This window comes from Lissotriton vulgaris, chromosome 7 (assembly GCF_964263255.1).
Source record: "Lissotriton vulgaris chromosome 7, aLisVul1.2, whole genome shotgun sequence".
NCBI classification, from domain to species: Eukaryota; Metazoa; Chordata; class Amphibia; order Caudata; family Salamandridae; genus Lissotriton; species Lissotriton vulgaris.
This window is the reverse complement of record NC_141695.1, coordinates 720,645,080-720,670,164: the sequence shown is the minus strand read 5'-3', so window position 1 is coordinate 720,670,164 and position 25,085 is coordinate 720,645,080. Positions and strand designations below refer to the sequence as shown.

General features: G+C 46.4%; 1 protein-coding gene across 1 annotated transcript in view; it reads left to right on the top strand.

Moving 5' to 3' along the window:
- The window catches only part of WIPI1 (WD repeat domain, phosphoinositide interacting 1), a 312,079-nt gene that overhangs the window by 80,285 nt on the left and 206,709 nt on the right, over positions 1-25,085 (top strand). The window contains exon 2 of the mRNA XM_086930963.1: positions 13,627-13,709. Coding sequence (XP_086787089.1) covers positions 13,627-13,709 — 83 coding nt within the window. The remainder of the gene's footprint in view (positions 1-13,626; positions 13,710-25,085) is intronic.

The window sequence follows — 25,085 nt, the reverse complement described above, 5'->3', positions numbered from 1 at the left end:
CTTCCTCTTCCATTTCCTCCGCTAGCTGGTGCCCAACGGCTGCTTCAGTTGCCTTCCTGAAGCATGATATGTTTCGTGTCACGGTTTGCCCGTTTCTCTTAGCTGTGACCATAGTCCCTTGAATCTTTTCTACTCTCCACACTTCGGGCTCAAACGGTGTTCGAAACTTCCATCCTGGATAGCGATCCTTGACGACCACTGCATCCCCTTCTTTGATGTCCGATTCTTTGGCGTGGCGATGTAGGCTTGCTTTGGCGTTGGTGGCCAGTCTCCTTGCCTGGGTGGCCTCGGCATCTCTCTGCCGGCACCCACGCACTCACGGTGGGTATGCCGTCTCTGGGGGCCCGCTTGAACAGTACGTGAGCCGGGGCGCACTTTGTCGTCGAGTGCGGCGTTTGCCGATAGGCTCCTAGAAACTGATCCAGGGCTACCTCCAAATCTTCCCCATTGTCCACCGCTATCCGAAGGGCTCTGTTTATTGTCCGCATCAGCCTCTCCACTTCTCCGTTGGCTTGAGGCCACAGCGGGGTGATCTTTCTATGCTTGATTCGGAGGGATTCCAGGTATGATTGGAATTCTCGCCCTTGAAAGGGGGGTCCGGTATCGGACTTGATTTCCTCGGGAAGTCCCATTGTGGCGAACACTCGGTTTAGCACCTTTCTGACGTGTGGGAAAGCGGTGGACGCGACGATTTCCACGATGGGGAATTTCGAGAAGGAATCCACCAGCACCAACATGTGCCTTCCGTCCGGGAAGCTGCCAAAGTCAATACTGAGTTGGGTCCAGGGAGCTCGAGGCGCATCTTCCGTGATTACCGGTGCTGGAAGGGATTCGCCCCCGGTGATCGTGCATGCATGGCAGGACCGTATCATGGCCTCCACCTGGCTGTCCATCGCTGGAAATCACACCTTGCTCCGTAGGCGCGCCTTCGTCTTAGCCATGCCTTGGTGTCCCACGTGCGCCAGGCTTAACGCTCGTTGTTGAAGGCTTTCTGGCATGACGAGGAGGTGTCCTCGCAGGATCACTCCCTCTTCTCCCACACTGAGTTCACTGCGAATGTGCCATAGCTGCTGTCTCGCATGGCTGACTTCTGGACGGAGGCTAGCGGCGCCATCGAGGAAGCGGGCCCATTGATTTTCCTCGAGGGCTCGGCGGACTTTCGTGAGGGTCTCATCTTCAGCCGTGGCGTCCCCAATCTCCTTGAGGGTCATGTTGTCGGGACACGCGGCCTGCGTGACCATGTGCACGATTTCCTCCACTTCCTCCATCGAGCGATATTCCTGGCTGCCTGAGGATTAATTTTCTTAGCAGCTTCGACTTGCATCCGACAATTATTTGATCCCTGATTTCTTCCCTGGGGTCGGTGAACGGGCACGTGCTCGCAAGTCGACGGAGTCGAGCATAGTACATGTCGACGGATTCGGACTCAGTTTGCCAGGCGTGCTTGAACTTGAATTTTTCGAAGTCATTGTTTAGCTGTAGGTCGAAATGGGCGTTTAGGGCCGCGACAGCGGCATCGTAGTCATCCTCGGATCCGGTATTCGGGAGCGATTCGAACAGGTCGTAGATTTCTTGTCCCCCATAGAGGATGAGCAGTGATCTCTTTACCGTCCCATCAGGTTCTCTGGTTCCCTTGAAGTATAGATTGAGGCGTCCTACCCACGCTCTCCATCGGAGCGCGGCCGTTGCTGGGTCCGACGTTTCGCTGAACGGCGGGATGGGCGCTGCGCCGGCATGCAGGTGGGCAGGTTGTGCAGGAGTAGTGGGCCCAGCAGGGGCTTGGTTTCCTGCCTGGGCGTGGGCCTGTGGGAGGATTGCAGGTGGCGGTGGCTGAGCAACTCCGTCTTGAGCCGCACCTGCGTCTAGACTCATGGTGAGGCTCTATGTGAGGAGGTTTGGTGCTTTCCGGGGTCGTGGCTGGGCTTAAAGTAGGGCGCCAGGGGTTTGTAGTCTGCTGGTACCCCGTGCTGCTGTGTGTGTCTCCTGTGTTTCCTCCTTGTCTTGTGTTTTGCCTTGTCTGTAGTGTTCCTGGCCTCTTATATTGTTCTTTTCACGGGTAGGAGCGGGGCCCGATTTGCTTTTGCCAATGCTTGTTGGAGCGGTGCGTGCGGCGCGGGCCAGAGGAACGAGAGCAGAGTGCAGCGCGGAGCCCCGCGCGCACAGGCTGCAGAGGCGTCGCTCGAAGGCTGTCTGGAGAGAGGCGGGCCTGCTCCGGGCCGCAGTCACGTGGTCCTGCAGGTGCACGTTCTTCTCGCCGGCCGGCGGGACGAGGGGAGCGCGGTGAGCGCGCAGGCGGGGCAGAAGGGACACTCACCCGCAGTAAGAGGAAGCCGTTCTCCAGCATCGCGAGTCCCGCCAGCTGAAGGCGCACCCTCACGGGTGACGCGTGGGCGGGTCTCGGGCCACGGGGGCACAGCGCACAGGAGCGGTTGGGCACCGCTGCAGGAACACTCGCAGCAGAACGTGCAGGAGGCCGCGGGCACGCGTGGCAAACGACCGCCTTCGTCGCCAGTGTAAAGTGGCAGGTGAGGCCTACCACGTGGCACGGAGATGCCGGCAATGAGGGGACACTGACACCAGTTGAGGGTTAGCCGAAAAGACCCCGAGCGGTCTTCCGCATGTTTATTTATACCCCGGCGCGAGCCCGCCCCGGGGTTGTGCGTGCGTGCGTGGGGGAAAGGATACATTGTAGTGGAGAGCCCGAGTGGCTCTCTACATATGGTATTTACTTAGTAAACTCCGGCTTTTCGGCAACAATTGTTTGTAAAGCTTTTGGGTGAAATACATTTGCTCTCCTGCCGGAGTGCCAGCTGGTCTCTGAAAAGGGCGCTGTGCGGACTTTAAGGATTCATGCGGACTTCATACTTGAGGGCAGAAGGAGTGACAATGAAATGAATTCGTATACGTATATCCTGTTATGACTTTGCTTGTGTACAAACAGTGCTTAGCTGTCTCAGGCGTCATTCTATAAATCTCTCTACGTGCTGCTCCTCATTCTTTCCTTTTCCTGTTGCTAAAGATGGCCGCGTGCCAGCGTGGGACGCGCTCGAAGGAGCAAGCTATTCCCTTGGCTTGCAGTCACCAACGTCATGCTCGTGCCTGAGCCCTTGGCGCGTGTCTATTCGGACTCCGCCCGCCAGGGTAAACAATAGGTGGTAGCCGCATTCTTCTGCGCAATTACCGAGCCTGCATCCTGTGGTCACCAGTAATTCAAATAATTGTTAATATTAACACCCAGGGTCACGCACCTGGATAGTACTCAACACGGAGGACCGGCTGAGTGGGTTGCGCCAGAAGCGTCTGAATGCTTGACCTTGGAATCGGGGGTGGATGCATTCGTGTGCTAAAGTATCTTTTCCGATTGTTTGCGGCCTGGCAGATCGTAATCCAGCCACCCTGTGAACAGAATAACTGGAACATGACAGGGCTACATGCGGATGGATAAAGATGAACCCGCTGTTACTTTACTGCATTTGTATTGCGGTCTTATTCATGGCCGTGAACACATTTGCACAAAACCTCTTCAAAGTATGAAAACAGAAATGACTGACGAGGCAAAAAAAAAACTGCTGAATACTTGCAGTGTTGAAAATCCAGCTTTAGAAGGGACACTATGTAATTAGCAGCTCAGGTTTTACAGTTAATAAAAAAAAACAAGAAAGAAAACGAAGTGGGTTGTAGTGAGAATAAAAAGTGTGAGTGTCGAGTAATGGACAGAATGAGAAATATTCGTTATCATTTTAATAAAAAACTTTATTGTTGGGGAAAATTACAGACGTGTGTGTGTATAAAATCAAAGTTTAAAGTGATGTTTCAGTATTGAAATACAATACTAAGTAATATTTAAAATCCCAAAACATCTGAAATTCACAAGTTGTACGTCACTGAGCTAACTATAATTTCCCCCCTGCCATGCACCGTTTATGATCCACATCTTACATCTCTGATGACATCTCAAATGACATCATTGGTGACATTACTGAATACGTCAGTCATTGTGGCACCATCCTATAGATTTGGGGACTTCAAGATTTCAAGTCAAGATTGCCAACACGTGGTTCGTCGCAAATACTGACTTCATCAGGGCTACAAATAACAGAAAAAATTGTGTTTATTTCAATTTTGCATTTCATTTTACAGACCGTTTCAAGGCATACATTGTTCCCAGCACCAGTGACTAAGTGTACGAAGATCTTTGGCATTTTTGTTCATTCATTGTGGGCAGGCACGTGAGGAAGAAAGACATTTCACCTTACATTAAAGTCCATTGTTCGTATTGCCCTAGAGTTTACTGACTCACTGTGTTTGTATAGAAAGATTCCACACATAATAATCATGTTAGATAAAGGTCCCAGGATCAGGGTAGTCGCACATTGGAACCCAAATGCAGCTGAAATGCATGCAGGAGCACGTAACCCCTTAACTTGTTATCTCAAACTAGTCTAATCAACAGCAAAGCCACGCTGTTAGCTAGAAGACACATCACAGGTCCACCTAATATATAAAGGGTTTCTGTCAGTCAACACGTCGCATAATTCCACTCCATATGTATGTAGGCTTAACCTAGTATATGGGAATAGCCAACCACAGTACAGGTAGGCCATGAACCATTTTCAGACAGCACCGTGATGTTTTATTCCAGGCCTCTCACTTTTTTCTTTTAGGTGAGTTATATTTTAGTGTTCCCCTTCAGAGATCTCCCTAGGCACAACACTGTGGGCATATATCCACATTGGAGTAACGCATTGTATTTTTTACAGGTTTATTGGTCCTTGTTCACAACTAACAATATTTACTTGGGGGATTTTTCTTTTTTAAATATGGGGCTCGTTTATGGACGCATGGAATAAAACATCAAGGCGTTGTTTATCAAATGGTTTTCTGGGCCTACTGGCACTAATACCAATACCACAACCTTTGCGTATAGTGACACAAGTCTGAAGTGGTTTATGGGCCTACCTGCACTAATAATACCATTACCTTTGCGTATAGAGACACAGGTGACCAGCTAATTTTTCTTCAGGGGAGTCATACTTAATTGTATGCCTTGCTCCTTGGAAGTAACGTTAGGATTGGTATTATACTTTGTGTACCATTTGCTTATTTTGACGAGATATAAATAGCTTACCGGTATGTTTGAACTGGTTACGGTATTAACGAAATATCAAATCACAACTGTTATTGTTCAAGTCATGGATGATCGGCACTACTCTTTACAGGCGAACCACATTTCTTTTTATATGGCTTCTTTTTAAACGTCTTTTATGGGTTGGCATATTATCATGCCTATGTATTTACAATAGACTAACGTTAGGGTTGATTATAGGTTTCAAAGGACCCTTCATGCTGCGATTATTATTTGGTTGGCTGAGTGCTCCTCCCATATACTAGGGTAAGATCACGTACATATGGATTGGAATTATACAACGTGATTTAGATTAGGATTTAATGGTTAATTGACAGAAACCCTTTATATATAGGTGGATCTGTGATATGTCTTCTAGCTAACAGCATGGCTATGCTGTTGATTAGGCTTGTTTGAAATAACAAGGTATGGGCTTAAGTGCTCCGGCATGACTTTCACCTGCATGTGGGTTCCAATGTGTGACTACCCTGACCCTGTGATCTTTACCTAATATGATTATTTTGTATGGAATATTTCTGTACAAACCTAGTGAGTCAGTAAACTCTAGGGTAAAACGAACAATGGACATTACTGTAAGGTGTAATGTCTTTCTTCCTCACATGCCTGCCCACGATGAGTGAACAAAAATTCCAAAGATGTTGGTACACTAAGTCACTGGCGGTGGCAATAATGTGTTCCTTGATTCTGTCTGTATATTGAACTGCATATATGCAAAAAAATACGTTTTTTTCCTGTTTTTTGTAGCCCTGATGAAGTCGAAATTGTTGCCGAGACAAATGTTGGCTACTTTGAAGACCTAATCTTAAATAAATTACCTATGGAGTCCAAGAATTGCAGGAACAAAACAATTGAGGGTTTCATTATTACTTTATATCGAATATTCATTACGAATTGTGTGCCAATTGGGAATTTGAAAATATGTACTGGAACCCCTTTGGGCTCCAAATTGTGAATGTAGAGTAAACATTCCTCTCTTGTTTGCACCACCCTTCTTTCTCGCAATCTTGATATATTATGTTAAATTGCCAGTTAAGCACTGAGTCAACTCCCGTCCTTCACCCATTTTTTTAACTCTTCACCTGTGGACAATTTTCTATTCACCTTGATGGTATTACACTGTTTAGGGCTTCACAAAACCCACAATTGTACGTCAAAAGGTTGAAAAGTATACATTTTCCACTGTAATGGCACATTCTATCAGGCCCTATGGACAATGCTCCGCAGTTTAGAAAAATACATTGGACACATTGCTAAGACAGAAATTATGGCATATAGCCTTACAGGCATGCGTACAACACCAGTATCAGTTAAAATATGTTTAAGTGGACATCCATAAATTCTCCATTATTCAATAGTCTGGAAAGCCTTAAAATATTTAGTGAAGTTGTGGAAAAAACATGCACAGCTGATTTTGTCTATACCACTGTATTACAACTATTTAACACGGGCATAGATATCCACTGGTGGTCAATGTATTGTCAACAGCAGCCTTGGCCTTTCTCACAGCTTTTTTAGAACAGACTTTGGCTTTAAGTCACAAACTACTTTAAAGCATACCCGTGCAGCCCACATAAGGTGCACTCAGCCTTTAGTTTTTAACCTAGAGCTATTCTTCCACCCAAACTTTGGTCATTTTTTAACGGTTCACAATATAACTTTTACACTGCATAATTGCACTTGTCATCAGGGCTTACGCTATGTACATGCTATCTACCCACATGTGTACACTCAGTAACTCTAATCTGTATTTGACTATGATGTTATCAGTGCTGTCACCAGTGATGTAATTTAGGTTATAATTTAACATGTCATGAGTGATGTAAAATGTGAAGTCATAAGCAGTGCATAATGGGGGCGCTAGTTATAGTTATCCCAGTAAATTCTTAACTGGGGAATTTCAGAGGTTTTAGGATTTGTTTTTTTAATATATATATTTTTTAACAATTCTTTTTATGGATGATGTTAGGTTTCCAAATGTTATTTTTTTACTATATTTCAACATCTAACAGTAATTTCACTTTAACCTTTGTTTTTTTTTTTAGTGAATTTCAAGTTTTTTTATTTGATGTAAGCTCCAATCCTATTTTCTACACTAACTCTAACATCACTTTAATCTTTGTTTTTTTCAGTGACTATCACTGGTGTTTTGAGTTTATAATGTTAGGTTTTAAACCCTTAAGTACGCTTGTCGGCCAACGGCCGTTGCGAGCACTTCCTCGGCAGTGCTGCGCACGTCCATTGGCCGACACGGCCCTGCCCGCGCAATTGAACATCTGGCTGAATAGCTGCTGTGGTAAACGGGTTAACCAGGGCACAAGTCGGGGGGCGCACGCAGGCACACAGCATCCACCTACTCTTTTCACAGGGTGGACACTGTCCCCCTGGCAAGAAGTTGGGCCCCACAGAAATATATTGAACTTGTCCAAGTGTAATTTTCAGACACCAAGACATGTTCAGAGGCTCCTGCACGTTGTCTGCTTTTTATTCCCGGCAGCAACGTGCAGGCAGCGAGGGAGCTTTTTATCATCTCCAGCTGGGACGAAGTGAAGGGGCCATTAGGCCACCTTTTATTTAAATATTCTGATTGGGGGCGGCCTGGAACCACACATTTAAATGTAAATGCCACAGAGGAGAAACAATGGCACTCAGCTTGTTATCGCTTTGCGGGCACTTAAGAGAGGCATGCTTTTGCCTTTGTTCAGTAATTCTATGTAAGAGATGCATGCACCTCAAGAATGTTAGGTGTTGACGGTACACTGTTTTATGGATAGGGGTGTGGGGTAAAATCCGGAAGGTCAGGAATTTGGGAATGTTTCTTTCTTAACTGTTTTATTGGTAGGTACTGTGATATTATGATTCGAAAGCGTTGAGTAGCCATATTGTACTTTGGACGGCAATTGTTGAGTGGGCGGGTTCAGGTTTTCTCTCAATTTGCGATATTCTGTACTGGTATGCACTGTGATATTGTGATTCAAAAGTGTAAAATAGCCACATTGAACACTGGACAGCAACTGGTGGGTGGGCAGGTTCGAATTTGTTCTCCATTTGCAATAATCCAAGTACTGGGAGATTGTGTGGTGCATAGTTATGGTGGGGGGGGGAGAGGGGGGATAGAGACCGAACGCTCTCTATAATGACCTGGAATGTCAATGGCGTTGGAGATAAGATTAAACGAGTGACAGTGCAGCAATACCTAAAGAGACATTCACCTGATGTGGTCTTGTTGCAAGAAACCCATCTTGTGGGCCAGAAATCCAAGGCCCTCACTAGGTGGGGTTACAAACGTCTAGTGCATGCAGACTACACCACAGACTCGAGGGGGACAGCCATATTGGTTAAAAAAAGTACACCCTTATTGTTCACAAGACATGGGCGGATACGGGAGGCCGCTTTCTAGGGGCAGAGGCCCAGTGGGATGGTAGGGACATCAATATACTCTCAGTATATTTGCCGCCCGCTCTGGGCAAGGTGGCATTGGAGGACCTAGGAAGGAGACTGACGGGACTCCGAGAAGGCACACTAATCATGGGGGGAAGACTACAACATGACCTTAGATGACACTGTTTATCACCATTCACTGAAGTCTAGGGAGAAATCTAACAACCTTATGGCTGATTTTGCGATGGCACTGGGTTTGACAGACGTAGGTCGGGCGCTTTACCCAACTGGCAAATTATTCACATATTTCTCTAATGTCCACCATAGTTTATCACGTATTGATTACTTCCTTACACACCTGTCCTCAATAGGTAACTTCGCCCAGTATAAAGTTCTACCCAGAGACATATCGGAACATTCCCCAGTTTGGATGGAATATATGCACTGGGAACGACATGCACACACCACTATTGTTCTTCGCCCATGGCTCCTAAGCATTCTGGATATTAGGGAAGAACTTCGCACGCAGTCGGACAACTATTTTACCGAAAACGTGGGCTCGGTCGACTCAGCACAAATAATTTGGGAAGCATACAAGAAGGCGGTTCTCAAGGGGCAAGCTCTGTCCTTGAAGACGGGATTCATCTCCAAAAGGCGTGCACTCCTGAGCCAGGTAGAGTCTGGCCTCTTGGAACTAGAGCGGGAGCATTCACAAGATCCCACACCAGACACAAGTCATAGACTACTACTCAAGCAACATACAGGATAAAAGCCAGGAAACACATGGTGGCTAAATACCTTGCCACCCATCACAGACTATATGAGCTGGGGGATAGGGTTGGCAGGACACTGGCTTGGCTAGAAAGACGAGAACAGGGATCCAGATGGGTACACAAACTGATGACACCAGGGGGAGAAACAGTGATACATCCACAAGATATAGCCGAGAAATTTGCTGATCATTTCAAAAAGGTGTACTCCCCTTCTACACACTACACGGCTAAGGACTCCCATCAGCTCCTCCAGGATAGTGACGTGCCGGGCCTCTCGGATGTGGAACGGGAGACCCTGGAGGTGCACCTTTCGAATGAAGAAATAAGCAAGGCCTTGTGACAGATTAAGTCTGGTAAGGCGATGGGGCCTAATGGCATTCTGGTAGTTTTTGAAGGCCACTGCTTCGCTGACTGTGCCACACTTGAGAGCCACTTGAGAGCCTCGAAGTGGGTAGACTACCGATAGATCAAATATTAAGAATAATAAAATTATTCATAGAGCGCCTGGTTACACTATATCAGTGTGTCCCTGCGCTGTGGATGCAGTCCAACAAGAGGGCAAAACTTCAAAAGAAACGGCAACATGTGAAGGAGGGAAAGCACCAATCCGGAGGTTAGTCCTACGGGAAGAGGTGCATTTTAAGTTTTAAGCGAACCTTGCTTCCGACGGCTCCATCCGGAGTTCAATTGGGAGTTCATTCCATCGTTTGCAGGCTAGGTATCTAAAGGAGCGATCTTATGGATGCGGGGGACCTGGAACTGCATGCTTCCAAGCGATCTCAAATTGCGTTTAGGGCAATAAATGGTCAAGAGCTTTTGAAGATAGATGGGGCCTTTTTCTTGTGCAATGCAGTGGGAAATGCGCATCGTTTTGAACAGAATACGTTCCAGTATGGGGAGCCAGTGAAGAGTCGGCAAGGCTCGCTTCCCTGATGTCTTTCTGGGCAAGTTCAGGACAAGTCGGGCCGCCGCATTTTGGACACGTTGGAGTTGTTACAGCCCTTTTGTGTTCAGACCAATAAGCAAAGAATTCCCATAGTCCAGGTGGGGAGTGACTAGGGCGTATATCAACTTTTTCCTTGCTTTGAGGGGAAGAAGATCTAGAACTTTGCGTATGTTTTTCAGAATACCATAGCATTTGCCTGACAAACTACCATGTGCTGTCCAAACGAGAGATTAGTATCCAGCAGGACGCTTAAGTTCTTCACAAGAACTGAAGGGGTAGGTATAGGCCCAAGCTCAGAAGGCCACCAAACCGATGACCAAATGGAAGGTTCCCTCCCGATCACTAATAGCTCGGTTTTATTCCCATTAAAGCGCAAGCAGTTGTTATTCATCCATCCAGCTAACGCTGTGAGACAGGTTGAGAAATTAGCTGCGCCCTCAGCCTGGCTTTGGGATACGGTAATCACCAATTGTGTATCATCGGCGTATGAGACAATATCCACCCCGTATGATTCCACAATCCATGCCAGGGGCTCCATGTAAAGGTTGAAGCGTTGGGCTCAGACTCGAGCCTTGTGGAACCCCCTGCCCCCCCTGAAGATCAGCGGCTGACCACCATTGCGGTCATTCACAACCAAGGAAAACCAGCAGATAGCTGTGGCTCCTGTAGGCCAATCTCGCTGATTAACGTGGAGACAAAGGTGTTGGCCAAATTCCTGGCGAATAGACTGGTGACAGTTGTTACATCACTGGTCCACCCGGACCAATCTGGCTTTGCCAGGTAGGAATACAGCCCTTAACGTTCGGCGTCTACACAATGTGATAAGTCGTCGGAAATATATTGAAGAAGGCGCGGCGGTGCTATCTCTCACGCCTCAATGGCTTTTGATTCCATTGAGTGGCTGTATCTGTTTGAGGTCCTAGGTAAGGTGGGACTAGGTCCTAAATTCATAGCCTGGGTTAAGCTTCTACACACCGGTGTGTTGGGTCAGGTGAGGGTTAACAGCTATACATCCCGAACATTCGAGTTACGTAGAGATACAAGGCAGGGGTGCCCGCTCTCCCACTGATATTTCCCCTCATGCTGGAACCGCTTGCGGCCTGGGTGTGCAGGGACGTGATGGTGTGAGGGATGCGCTGGGCGGCTGAAGTGGAGGACCGCATTTCCTTGTATGCTGATGACATACTGTTATATTTAGCATCCCTGTACAAATCGATCAGAGTAGTGCTAGACATATTCACAAATTTTGGCAAATATTCGGTATATGCGATCAACTGGCACAAGTCCGTACTGTTTATGTTGAGAGGGCAAGTTCCCCGCCTTCCAGCAGACTGCACTATAGCGGTCGTGACGGAGGGGTTTCGCTATTTGGGGATCTTTGTCACTTCCGGTCCATCTTGTTTTTACGACTCCAATCTGGCCCCGCCTTTGGCCAGGCTACGAGCAGATGTGAAGCATTGAAGGTCTCTGCCTTTAACACTGGTGGGGCGGGTGGCACTTTTTAAAATGCTGGCCCTTCCTCGTTTTCTGTATATACTACACAACTGTCCACACAGAGTCCTGGACTCGTATTTTAGAGCAATTGAGGGTGAGATTCGTACGCTGCTGTGGGACGGGAGGGCCCCCAGAATTGCACTGCAAAATTTGACAAAAAACTGGTACGATGGTGGCATAGCACTCCCTGACCTATGAATGAATGAAATAATGAGCAATTTGTATAGCGCAAACTAAGCCCAAGGTCGTCAAGGCGCTTGCATACAGATCGCCCACAGACAACTTCGGAAATCATGCTTAGGTCCTGCTCTTAGGAAACAACCAGGTCTTAAGGGACTTACGAAAGACAGTGTACTTGTTGCCCCGAGAGGAAGACCAGGAGAGAGTTCCACACCTTGGCCGCAGTCAACGAGAAAGCTCCCCCCCCCTCCCCCGACCTCAATCTTTTGAACCTTGGGACCACGAGAAGATTACGATTTGCTGACCTGAGATTCCTTGAGGGCATATATCTTTTGATGATTCTTTTTAGGCCAGACGGGCCCCGGCCACGATATGTGTTGTGGGTGAGGCAGAGGGTCTTGAACAGAACTCTACGGTCCACTCTGAGCCAATGCAGCAGACTGAGGGAAGATGAAGCCGAGTGATGCTTCAGGAGATTCAGAACCAACCTTGCAGCGGCGTTTTGAACCAGCTGCAGGCGGTGAAGCTGACCCTTGTTTATGCCCAAATAGAGGGCGTAGCAGTAGTCTAGTCTGGCTAAGATTAGGGCACAACCACCTTTTTTTCGGGCTTCAAAAGACAAAAACTGGGATATTTTTCTTATTATACGTATAAGCCCGAAACAGGTGGACACAGTCCTTGAGACCTGCAGAGTCATGGAGAGGAATCATCAATAATGACTCCAAGATTCTTCCCATGAGAAGCAGTAGTGGGACAGGAATCTAGGGAATCTGGCCACCACTCACCCGTCCAAATGTCCGGGCCTTCCCCGAAGACCAGGACCTCCGTCTTTTCGCCATTTAATTTAAGATAGTTCTGAACCATCCAAGATGAGACTGCCACCATACAATCTTTAAAATGTTGTGCAGCGTTCATGACCTTTTACGTAATGGAGACCATAATCTGGGTGTCGTCCGCGTAGGACAACACCTCAAGCCCAAATGCTTTCATCACCCTTGCCAGCGGGGTCACATAGATATTGAAAAGGGTAGGGCTCAAAGAAGAGCCCTGGGGCACACCACAGGCAAGGGGGGAGGGCTCTGAGGAGAAACTCCCCATTTTGACTAGTTGGGACCGTTCACTAAGAAAAGAGGCAAGGAGATCCAATGCCCAGTCCCCGACCTCGATCTCCTCAAGGCATTCCACACGTCTGTGAGGGGACAGGGTATCGAAGGCGGCGGTGAGGTCGAATAGAATCAGGAGGGTGGTATGACCTGCATCCACCTGGACTCGAATATTATCCAGCACCATTGTGAGTGCAGTCTCAGTACTGTGAGAGCTTCTAAATTTTCATTTTCACCGATCTGTAATGTCACCAAACCCTTTGTTTTTTTTCTGTGAATTTCAGATTTAAAAAAAATGTAAAGTAAGATCTTTGTAGGATACCTAACTATAAGGTAATTTTAACCTTTGTGTTTTTTTTGTTAGTTTCCAGTTTTTTTATAGGTAAGCTAATATCTTTTTAGCATGCCTAACTGTAAGGCAATTTAAGTGTGTGTGTGTGTGTGTGTGTGTGTGTGTGTGTGTGTGTCAGTCAAATGCCGCTTTGATCACACAAATGTTGGTGAACCCTAAAAATGCAAACCGATGCATTTCTTCAATTAGTAAAAATCTTTTGCAGCATCATGATATACCTCGTTTTATAACAAATTTATATTTTTGTTTAACAGTTCCTTGGCCGTTGGAACCGCAACTGGTTACAAGCTTTTCTCACTGGGCACCGTTGAACAGCTGGAAGTTGTCCATGAAAGTGGTGAGACTTTAAATTTATTCAATTTGTTGGCATGAAGATCAGAGTTCACATTACATGGCAGAGGTGTATACAGTAATGGCAGATAAATAATTTGCATACATATTAATTAAATGAGCTGTGTTGACTCCTCCCCAATACCGTAATAAGTTTTCATGCTGTACGTTGTTGAATAACAGTGCTTTGTATTAAACTAGCGAGGGGAGCAATAATGTGAATAGTTTATTAAGACGACAACAAGCAAATTTCATACTAGGTCTCGAAACCGAACCAGACATCATCAACCCTACTTATGCTTATGGCGTATTGTTTACAGAGAACTTGATTTCTTTCTGTTCATTGAATGTCTCTTTTAGCTGTTTTGTAAAACCAAGGTCCCTTTCAGTTTCAGAGTTGTTGACGTATAGTGATAACAAAATAAAAGAGTTTGAGATTATTCTAAGTATGTATTCTAGTTGGAGGGCAGGGTCTTCATGAATGCATTCAAAGCCATCCAGGAAAGAGGTAACTTCTTTATTTCATGGTTTACAACCACAGTGCGATAGTTCCTGTTACTGCAAACACAAAGCATATGCAAGGAAATGATGAACTCAGCGCTGAACTTTTTCAGACACTCACCCCCAGTCAAAGATCTGGGTGGAATCCATCATCGGTTTTAAGTTCAGTTCGCCACCCCAGTTCAGACCCAGCCATATGCAAATCAGTCTTGACACTGTTGCTCATGGGAACAGTCCAGCTTGAACTGCCAAGCCAGGTCTTCCCTGGACTGGAAACAGGTATTCTGGGACCGGTTTCGGGGTAATACCCCTCTTCAGCAAGCCTAGCTTGAATCCACTGGCAAAGTGAGCAAGGGACCCACCTCTGGGCATAACCTGCCAACTTAGGACGAACAAAAACAAACACGAGGAGATGATGGACGGAGCGCTGAAACTTTTCAGACCCTCACCCCCAGATCTGGGTTGAATCCATCATCATTCTTTAGCTCACTGCGCCACCCCAGTTCAGACCCAGTCATTTGCAAATTAGTCTTGACTCTGTTTCTCATGGGAACAGTCCAGCCCAAACTGCCAAGCTGAGTCTTCCCTGGACTAAAAACAAGCATCCTGGGACCAGTTTCTGGGTAACACCCCTCATCAGCCAGGCTAGCTTCCCTTGAGGAACATGGTCAAGACTGATTTGCATATGGCTGGGTCCAAACTGGGGTGGCAGGGTGAGCAAAAGAACAATGGATTAAACCCAGATGTGTGACTTGGGGTTATTGGTTGAAAGGTTTCGGCACTCCGTCCATCTTGTGTTTGCTAAGTTCCTGTTACTGCTCCATTCTCCCTCTATCTGTAGTCCGCTCCCAGGCCTCCCCCATCACACAGGCACCAACATCCCGTGCATGATCACAGTATCCACACTCAAATCTGTAGAGCATGCCTACTCAGTTATGCATACATATACATGTACACATCACATCAATACATAATCCCCTTTTCTTACACTCTGAATAAACCAGGCATACCAGTGCACTGTACCATGCTCTTTTCCTACACACAGGATTGTCACTGCAACAGTGACCCAGAAACATCAAAACAAACTCTCACACCTTCTCCATCTTCCACAAGCAACACATACATACATGCACTTCATCACATACTGTCACCCACACACAAAACTGCAGCCCAGCACTCCACCATGCCCAACACTCAGTCACACGAGCTGGTCAAACCAGCATGACCAGGTGCCAAAAGAAAGAAAGCACCTAAATCTGCACCAAGGACCACATCCTCTGGAAGCTGAACAAGCATCGTATTAAATGTCTCTCACACGTAATGATTACAGCTTCCAGTACGCTCAGACTGAAACATCTGAAAATAAAACATTCAAACACCAGTGCAGCCCAGTATTACCACCCTAACACCAGTCTATGTCAGTTAAACTGTGATAGGACCAGTTACGGCTCCAATCTATGGGCTTGCCCCAAAACACAGACTCGAACAATCCTGTGCATAATCACCTTCTCACAGCATCCAGACTGTACACTCAGTCTTTGCACACAGAAACACAGTATGACATATCATCCATTTCTGTTACAAAGGAAAAACCAGACCTGCCATATCACTACATTTTTATTCCACTAAATTCGAAATTATGCATGGGGGGCGTTAAGGAGGAGCGAGGAAAGGGGGCTGTGTGTCCGTCATGCTTACCAGCTGGTTCCCCTCTTCTCGAGGGACGGGCTTAGATATGTACTTGAAGTTGGTTTTCTCCCCGACTGCCCTCGAAGCACCCCCTGTTTTACCACCAGTGTCTCTGTTGGATTTCTTTCGGTCTGCGCTCCATCACTGTGCCCCCACGAGCTACCTGTTGGGAAGAGGCTGCTGGCTGCGCCCCCACCCCTGATCTTCCAGGATGGCTCCTGTGCTCCCCCATTCCGCCATCGCCCAGGTGTGCCCCCACCCCTCGCGCGAAGCGGGCCAAGCATGTGTCAGGAGCTGGTCACGGGCAGGTGGCGCATTGCCACGAGATGCCAACGCCCTCTTCCTACTGCCTGGTTCACTTGGGCAGGGCACAGCGTCTCTTCCCGGTGCTGTGAGTGTAGGCGCTTCCTGCCTCACTTCCTGGCCCCGGGCGTCCAGTGTCCCCGCCATGGCCTCACCCACTCGCCCAGACTCTGACAGTCTCTCACGAGCACCCTCTCGGCTGGCGGCGCTGGGTGTCTCCGTGCAGCATGCGTGCACATTACACAGTAATATCTGGTGTCCTGGTAGCGCTGCGTGGCTGCCGCTGAAGGGGGCGCTACAGGGAAGATTGGGGTGCACTGCTTGTGTACGCTGGGCCTCATACCTGTAGCAGCAGAGTGGCGCAGGAGAGCACAGCTATGAACGGCATGGCACTGTGGAGCAGGCTGGAGCGGCCTTGACAGAGCAGGGTGCGGTGCAAGAGGGAAACAGGGGGTCAAGGGTTAATTCTGTGTGATTGGAGCGGTGGAGAGCTGGAGTGCTGCTTACCAAGTCTCACTGTAGTTTGGGGCAGAGGTGCGTTGACTAATGCGAGAGGGAGGGGTGCCGGGGAGCGACAGAGCACGACCGAGGAGAGCTGCAGCAGAGGGAGGGGGGGGAGAGGCGAGAGCGCGACAGAGGAGGGCAGAGGGAGGGGGGAGGCGAGCGGAGCCGAGCAGCTCCTAAAAGCAGCAGGCAAGGGAGGCGAGCAGCTCCGAAAACACCACCACGTTTCTCCGAGGCAAGGAGACAATGCCTCTGAGAAACGCACGGCCATTTTCGGATTCGGGGGCGTGTTTTTTGCGCCCTGAGTGACGGACGACGTCACAGGGCTAAAGAATGCAAAAAATCACGCCCCCGAATCCGAAAAAGACGGAGCTTCTTTGGAGGGACGGCTCTCTCCTCCAATGGCTGGCCTCCTTTTAGGAAGCCAGCCAATGGTGGAGAGACAGAGCAGCGAGGCGGGTTCTGAAGCCCCACTAGAGGACATTAATTCTCCGGACCGGAAGCTGCTTCGCAGCTTAACGGTCCCGAGACCTAAAAAGTGCTCCCGCCCTCAGACCCTGCTTGATGGATCACCCCAAAATGTTCGAGGAAGGAGCCGAAGTGGATGGCTTTTTTTTGCTGGGGGGGTGGGGCAGGCGGTGTCATAAAGTTTTGGTAAACAGTGGTAAAGATACCATCAAACTAGAAAATGTTCTTCCTTTGGAAACCCTGATTTGCGTATAACTACACCGTGGTGACTACCACTGTGCAATACAATTTATATGTGTTGGAAAAAATGTTTGAACAAGTATTTCATTCTTCGCTCGTATGGCCCATAAATCTTCAACCATCTTACTCACCTATTACACACCAGGTAATGTATACATTGTTTACAATTGGGAATTTCAGATAGGGAGGGACGAGCTCTATGCGGCATTAATGCCAATGACAAACACTGAGTTTGGGACCCTGAGAGAAGCCTGGGAAAGGGGCTTATAACATCTCTTCACAGACAAACAAGGGGCTCAAATCTTGGCCTACCCTGGTTACTGTCTCGAAACATACGCTTCAAAGTTATACAGTACAACCAAACACCATTGACCTTAATCCTGCCTTTCTCCTTCTGGTTTTGATGCCATGTTCAAATGCATGTAAATACCAGAACAGGATAGTAGACCTGATGCCAGAAAACACCTTGAACACCCAGAATTGGAAATCCCCTCACCCATGACCGAAGGAAAAGCGTATTAGATAAATGATGGTACAACTAACTCCTACACTTTTGCTTAATACGATCTCAGGGCTTGAAAAGGTAAGGCGATGCACAGTTGTAACAGACTGAGTGCTGTAATCAACAATCTGTTCCACCTCAGTCAATTGTTATGTTTACATTTATTGATAGCATGCAGAGTGTTAGGGAGCACCAGCCATTTGCTGGACTTTGATATACAGCTGAATGAAGCATTACATTTATAGAGTCATTTAAAGATGTAGGAATAAAACACTGTAGCAGCTCTATGTAGGAATTTAATGAAGGAAAGTGTGTGACTCACCCTCAATTTCCCTTAGACAAGCAGGTCCGGAGTCACTGTAAGAGAGTCTGATCTGCTTCCTATGGTTACCCCCACTTTTTGCTGTGTTTCACTGGTTTATCGACTTTAGTCTGGCTGTGGCCCTGCTAATCAGGACCACAGCCTAGCTGTTCTCTCTCTAAATTGGTTACCTGTACCTTAGGTACACTCCAGATTGGTTACTGGGTTACGCTTGTGAGCCCCTAGTATATGGTACCTTAGGTACCAAGGGAATAGGTACCCCAAAGGCCTACCAGGGGCTGAAGCATGTATTATGCAAACCCCTGGGAAGCCTTCCAAAATGGCACCACAGGTCTGCACTTGTTGCCTGGGTAACTGGGTAAGGTGGCGTAAGCACCCCTTACTTAAATATTATATATATATATATATATATATATATATATATATATATATATATATATATATATATATATATATATATATATATATATATATATATATATATTATATATTATTACATTATATTATATATATGTACACACACACACACCTATAAGTCACTCCTATGGCAGGCCTTAACAATCCTGAAGGCAGAGTGCTTGGTTTTGTGTGAGAGGGTGCCCTGAGCTGAGCCCCTCTGCAGCTTTTTAAATCCCTTCCTTATAGCTGTGTCTATGATATAGCCATACCATATAGTCTTAAGTGCATTATAATCCTCGCGGTTATTGCTAAATTTGGAATGGCTTTATAAAAGTCGTTTTTGGTGTCAAAAGCTTTGGAATCCTACCCCCGCCCGTTTTGGCTGTGGGGGTAGTATTCCATCCTTCTAGAGGGAGAAGACATGTACACACTTACTTACCGGTAAATGTTTAAAAGAGCCTCAGCATCACAAAATGGATGCTGCTACCACAGACACGAGTCTGACCTCCTGCTGCTGGATGATACTCTGGCAGGGGAGGCCTGGACAATAGGTTTCCTGTCCAGGGAGGTGCCAGCACCTCCCCAGACAGGGTTTAGTGTATTGGGGCAAGGTGGGTTGCATTCAGTGAATGCTTTTCAGACACTGCCTGGGGCACACAAGGTGTCCCATGCATTTCCCAGTTCAAACCGGTTGCTGGGGCACTCAGCCCCAGCACTGGCTCGAAACTGGAACAAGGGGAAGGGGTGTAACCCCCCTCCCCAGGTTTTCCCAAAGGTGGAACCCTAGAGTTAGTCCAACCCCTAAACTTGGTATAAGTATAGGAATCCAGTCCCTAGGACTTTAGATTACCCTGGACGAAACTCTGAAACAGAAATCTTGGACCTTCGACATTCCATATCGACTGGAAGATAGAAGAAATCTCCCTTGGGGTCAAGGAGTGACTCCCCTGTTCAAACAGGCACCAAAGAAGCATCCTGCCGGTCTGCATTTTCAAGGCTCCTGACGGATCCCGAAGAATCTGCGACACAGTTGCAGACTTCCAGACATCTCCGAGGCTGATACAAGTTCCTTAAAAAGCTGAGACCTGTAGCTATCACGAGAGACATGGGACCGGATCTCCTAGCCATCCTGCACATTTGCTAGTGCATCGACTTCCTAAGCTTTCCCGAAGTTGTGCATTGGGCTACTTGTAGTCCAAGCCCTGAGCACCTTTTGCATCGAAGATTGTGGGCCTAACTCCACGAGTGTTCCAAGGGCCCGCATTCAGCATTTCAGCTTGAGGCACCTTTGCGATCCCTGGTCCATTGGCTAGTGGGTCCCCACAAAGGAATCTACTTTGTTTCTAGGGCTTTCCTAGTTGCTCCAGACGTGCTCGGACTCCCCTCCAAAGGGTAAGTCCCTCAAACCTTGATGGTCTGCACCAAAGCCAATCTTGTCATCTTGCGTGGGTTGCTGTTGCCAAGGCTTGTTGGGTCCAATCCGGATACCGACACTGCAGCACTCGACATCCGACGTAGGACAGCTCGAATCCAGCTCCTGGTTGTTGTCGATGCCTCCTGGAACTCGTGACTTAAGAGTCTAGCTTCACCTACTTCACTTGAAAGCACCCGACATCGGCTGGCATCTTCTTGTCGCCATCCTGGGCACTGGCTAGTGGCCCAGACTCTATCCCCTCTGCTTTCAGGTTCTTCAGATCTCCAATCCACCCTTGGATCCATCCGGACACTCTTCTCCTGGACGCCTGCAGCACTTCTTTCCAGCTCTCCATTGAAATCGTCGACGAAACCGACACGAAAAGACACCTATGCACCCGGCTTCTCTGGGTGAGGTAACACGAGTACTTCAGTGCTCCCGTGCGTCTTGACTCTCGAAGTGTCCAGTACTGAAAGGGTTTTACCGTAGTCCACTCCTAAGTGTCCTTAAACTGTAACTTTAACTTTCGCCATAGAAGTCAATGGTGATTCGCGGCTGTGTTTAGACACTGCACGCGTCCCCCGTGGGTCTACTGCATCCCTACCTTGGGTGGTTCCTGGTTGCCCCTGCGGTTCTACAGGCCCAACTTTTATCCCTCACATGGTTCTTATACCACTTTCTTAGTATATGGTTTGTGAGGCCCCTAGGGCAAAACATATACTGTGCTAATTTACTGTATGCGATTTAAGTTCTTGTATTGTACTTTTGCCTCATAAAGAGACTACAGGGGTTGTGTTTAGAATAACTACATATATTTTATATATATGCCTGGTGTGGTGCTCTTTCATTTGATCATTCAAGAGATTATAGACTGGTAAAACAAGCTGCTTTACATTCCTTCAAGACTTAGCCTGAAGGCTTCTCTCTACAGCTACCTCTAGGATAGCTTTCTATAAAGGTTGTCTTAAACCTACCATCAATTATTGTTTTTTTGGACTGGTGCAAGATGCCCACTAGAATAGTGGACATCATATGCCAGGACAACTTATCACAGTCACTTTGCGACCTCATTGCCTCACTGGTCCATTTGTGAGCCACCTATTCATGTTATCCTCCTGATTAACGGCATCAGATATATCAAACAGTAGTAACCTCACCATGGTCTGCTCTGCCAAATAATGTATAGAAGTAGTCCTCAATAAAAAGAAGCCATTCATAATGTGCATGTTTCTTCTGAGCTCAGGGATGGGCCCGAACTAATATCTTTAGGCTGGCTCATAGCCAGTCCAGATATTCTTGCTCTTTGCAAATATTTTCATGCTGCAGATCATTATCTTAACTGGTCGTGCCAAGTACTAAATAAACTGGAGAGGTGGCCCCACAATCAAAGGAAATAGGGCACTTCTAGGTAGTAGAGATAAAGAGCGTTTATTTATTTATGATATTTATAGAGCGGTCTATCACCTAACGGGCATCCTGGCCCTGATTCTGAACCAACAGTGTAACAATCAGATTTGTGTTCCGGGAGACGCAAAATGATCAGTTAGGAACTAGGAATGAGCCAAGTTTTTAAACTCTTCCTAAAAAGGAGGAGGTCCTCTATTTGTCTCAGCTCCAGAGGGAGCCTATTCCACAGTCGTGCAGCTGCAGTGCCAAAAGCCCTACCGCCTAATTCTATTTTTCTGTACCTAGGCACCTTTACCAGACGTGCTGTAGAAGAGTGGAGGCTCCGCCCCGGAACATACCATGCATTCCCCTTGAACACAGAATTTCAAATACTCGTACTCAGACTCACTTGGAATTACAATTCACCATACATAAAATCTGCATATGGATTGGGACCCCCCACCACAAGCTAATGCGCCAATAAATTGGAGATATAACATTAGAGGCTTTAATAAAAAAAGAAAATTGCATCATAAAAACACCATTATTTGCATCAGATCATTATCGTACCATCAAGGTGCACGAATTGTAGTAATCAATTAGAGAATTTTTCTGCAAGGGAACCTAAACAAGCACTTTATAGAGTCCAGATAAACACCACGATAAAGGCTGACTACTTATATGTTGTGCTGATATTGACTGTGATACGCCATCTTGCCTAAAATAAAGATCTTTTCTCAAGTCTTCTTTAATAGCCACTTTAAAACTCAAATGCTTATTGTAAACGCGTTTTTATTTCAGGTGCTTATAAGGTTAGCATGCATTCCTGTCGTTAGCAAGACAAGAAATTGTTACTTAGACGCCATGATGAATTAAAGGATTTGTATTGGTTCTTCTGTTATTTCTGTTACAAATATGCCTAAAACACTACAGTATTTCGTACAGTAGAGAACAGATTGCTTGTGTAAGGGATCAGTTTATAAGACAAAACCAAAATTGAGGTTCATTACAAGGAAAGTACAGCCAGATTCTATGAAAGATTAGTGAATTAAATGTTAATTACTGTATACTTTAACAGGTATGTAACATCCATTCTCAATTGATCAGACTCCATTATATGCTTATTGGTTGTCTGTGTTGTCGGGTTCAGGATGTACAAGTCTTTAAGCTTTGTATATGCATTTTTAACTATTTCTGGAACCCGCAGTATTGTGTAGCAAAGAATGGAAAACTGATGAACAGTTATTCGCGATTATAGGGAATCTGAGTACTAGGGTAGAGGAAGATACTGATTGTCTTGATGCTAAATGCTACCAAGGTCCTACAAGATCCAAACAGTTTGATCGACAATGATTAACTGATTTTTGTGAAGTATCTTTGAAGGCTTTCCTTAGATCAAAAACAAGCTCAGAACATGGCAAACTGCTGAATTGTAGCCACCAAGGGTTACCCTGTTTTTGTGTACGCTTAGCAGGTTATTCCTTTTCTGCAAAAGTGACCATTTTCTGAAGTGTGAAGTTTTTATATAGGTTCTGGTAGCATTGCAATCTTGAAGAAAATTCCTTAAATCATTAGAACATGCTCCTCAGGCTGAAGTTAATTTGTCTCAGATTCATGATGGTTTCACACCTCTGCTAACTGGTCAATGCTACATTTCCAGTAGCAACGTATCCACTGGGATTCTTTTTTTCCCCAAAAACTTAATTGGCATTTTTAGGCAACAAAGCAGATAATTCATTCAATTTCTTTAATACAGATGACATTTTAACATCCTCTTCCCTTTCAACGTGGATTGACTTTCCAACTAGCGATCATACAGAGATAAATCCTTTGTAATCTATTTTAAATGCTTCACATCAGTTTGTCTAATATTACACATGTCAACATTGTAACCTAACCCTCCCTCCCCACTGGTCTTCTGGTCTGAGTCTTTATGTTTGAGTTGTTACTGGCCTCTGCTATCTAAGGGTTGTCTTAGATCTTGTGGTATGTCGTTTCTGTGTTATTGTCATTAACTGGGGGGGGCTTTCAGATCAGTGATCATTGCCATTCAAGCCCTGATATCATCTTCTAATTTATCATCTCTTTGGACCCGTTTCATCCTAACTTTCTCCGCTGTTGCCAATTCGCACACGTCCTTCAACCATATTTCACATCTCGGGTTATAGAGCTCATCCACGTGATCGCAATTCGCCTTTTCGCCAATAATAACCCCAGGAGTACAAATTTACTAATAAGTTTCCTATTTCTGGGAGTGGGTAGTAGACCTAATAGTACTGTATGTACCTCCCTGGGGACCTCATCCCATTTCAACTGTATAGGGAGTATTCTTCTTGGCAAATCCTCGAGTACTGCACGATATAGGTGGGTAATCAAATGTCGACCTTGAGCCATATAAAGCATTACTTGCTATGTTTTAGTTATGGGAGGCTCCTCAGGGAAGGATGTCCAGAGCTCCCTAGCTACCCGGGCTATCTTTATGTATTGTAGAAACTTGCCTCTGCCCAAATCAAATGAGGCTTCGGCATTCTCTCTAGACATAAACAGACCATTATTGTTTGGATTCCCCATCGTTGAGCAACCCCCTTCTTTTCGTTTTCGTACTGACATTGATTCGGCTATCCTAGAAAAAGCTTGTACCACCCACAGAGGCCTGTCCGGGGCATATGGCGCATGCCTTACCACTTTCTTCAGCTACATGACGGGTTACGTAATGGGACCCCCCTGCCGAGCATCAAAGAGCTGGTGTAATAATTAAAGGCCCTTGAGCCAGGTATATAAAACACGCTGGATTTAATGAAGCTTAGTTCCAAGTTAAGTCTCAAGTAGATAGGTAAAAGATAACAAAGCCCCCCCAGGAGCAGCCTCCCTTCTGCTCAGCCTGCATCCACCAACTGCCACTCCATACATCTCCAGACCCCAAGCATTCAGTGATATCACACACATCCAACATTCCAAACATCATCAAGCACACCAGCACTCATTCTGGCTGAGCAGTAGGGAAGAGGAATGGCAACATGTAAGTTATAACACATCCCCCATCCTTAGGGAAACTACAAGCAGAAATGATGCACATAAATAGGAACGTCATTAAACAATCCACAATATACATGCATAAAATAGAAATGATGCAGATTAACCTCATCCCCCTCCCTTAGGGAAAAAAAAACACACTACACCAAACCGCACAGAGCGATGAAACAAAACTGGTGCACACACCACCCCATAACTGTGACATAATAGTGCACTCCCCACACTAAAATAAATCGTGCTGGGGCACTAACCACCCCACAAACTCACCACATTAGGGCACTCGCCACCCTAAAATGCACTGCACTGGGGCATTAACCAACCCACCAACTAACCGTAGTAGTGCACTCACCACCCACAACTTCACATAATAGGTCACTCACCACCCCAAAATAAACACCACTGGGGCACTCACCAACTGATCCGTGTGAAGAGGTGAGGAGCGTGTGCTAAATTTAAACTGTGTGACAGTTTCTTTCAACATTACTGCAAGCCAAACAAATTACGTGTTGAAACAAATTCAGTTTCAAAACGGCAAGAAACAAAACGAGACATGCATTATAGTGACCAGCAATATAATGAAAGGGAAAGTCCCATGCTCCGGTGAGCGGTCTTTACCACCCTC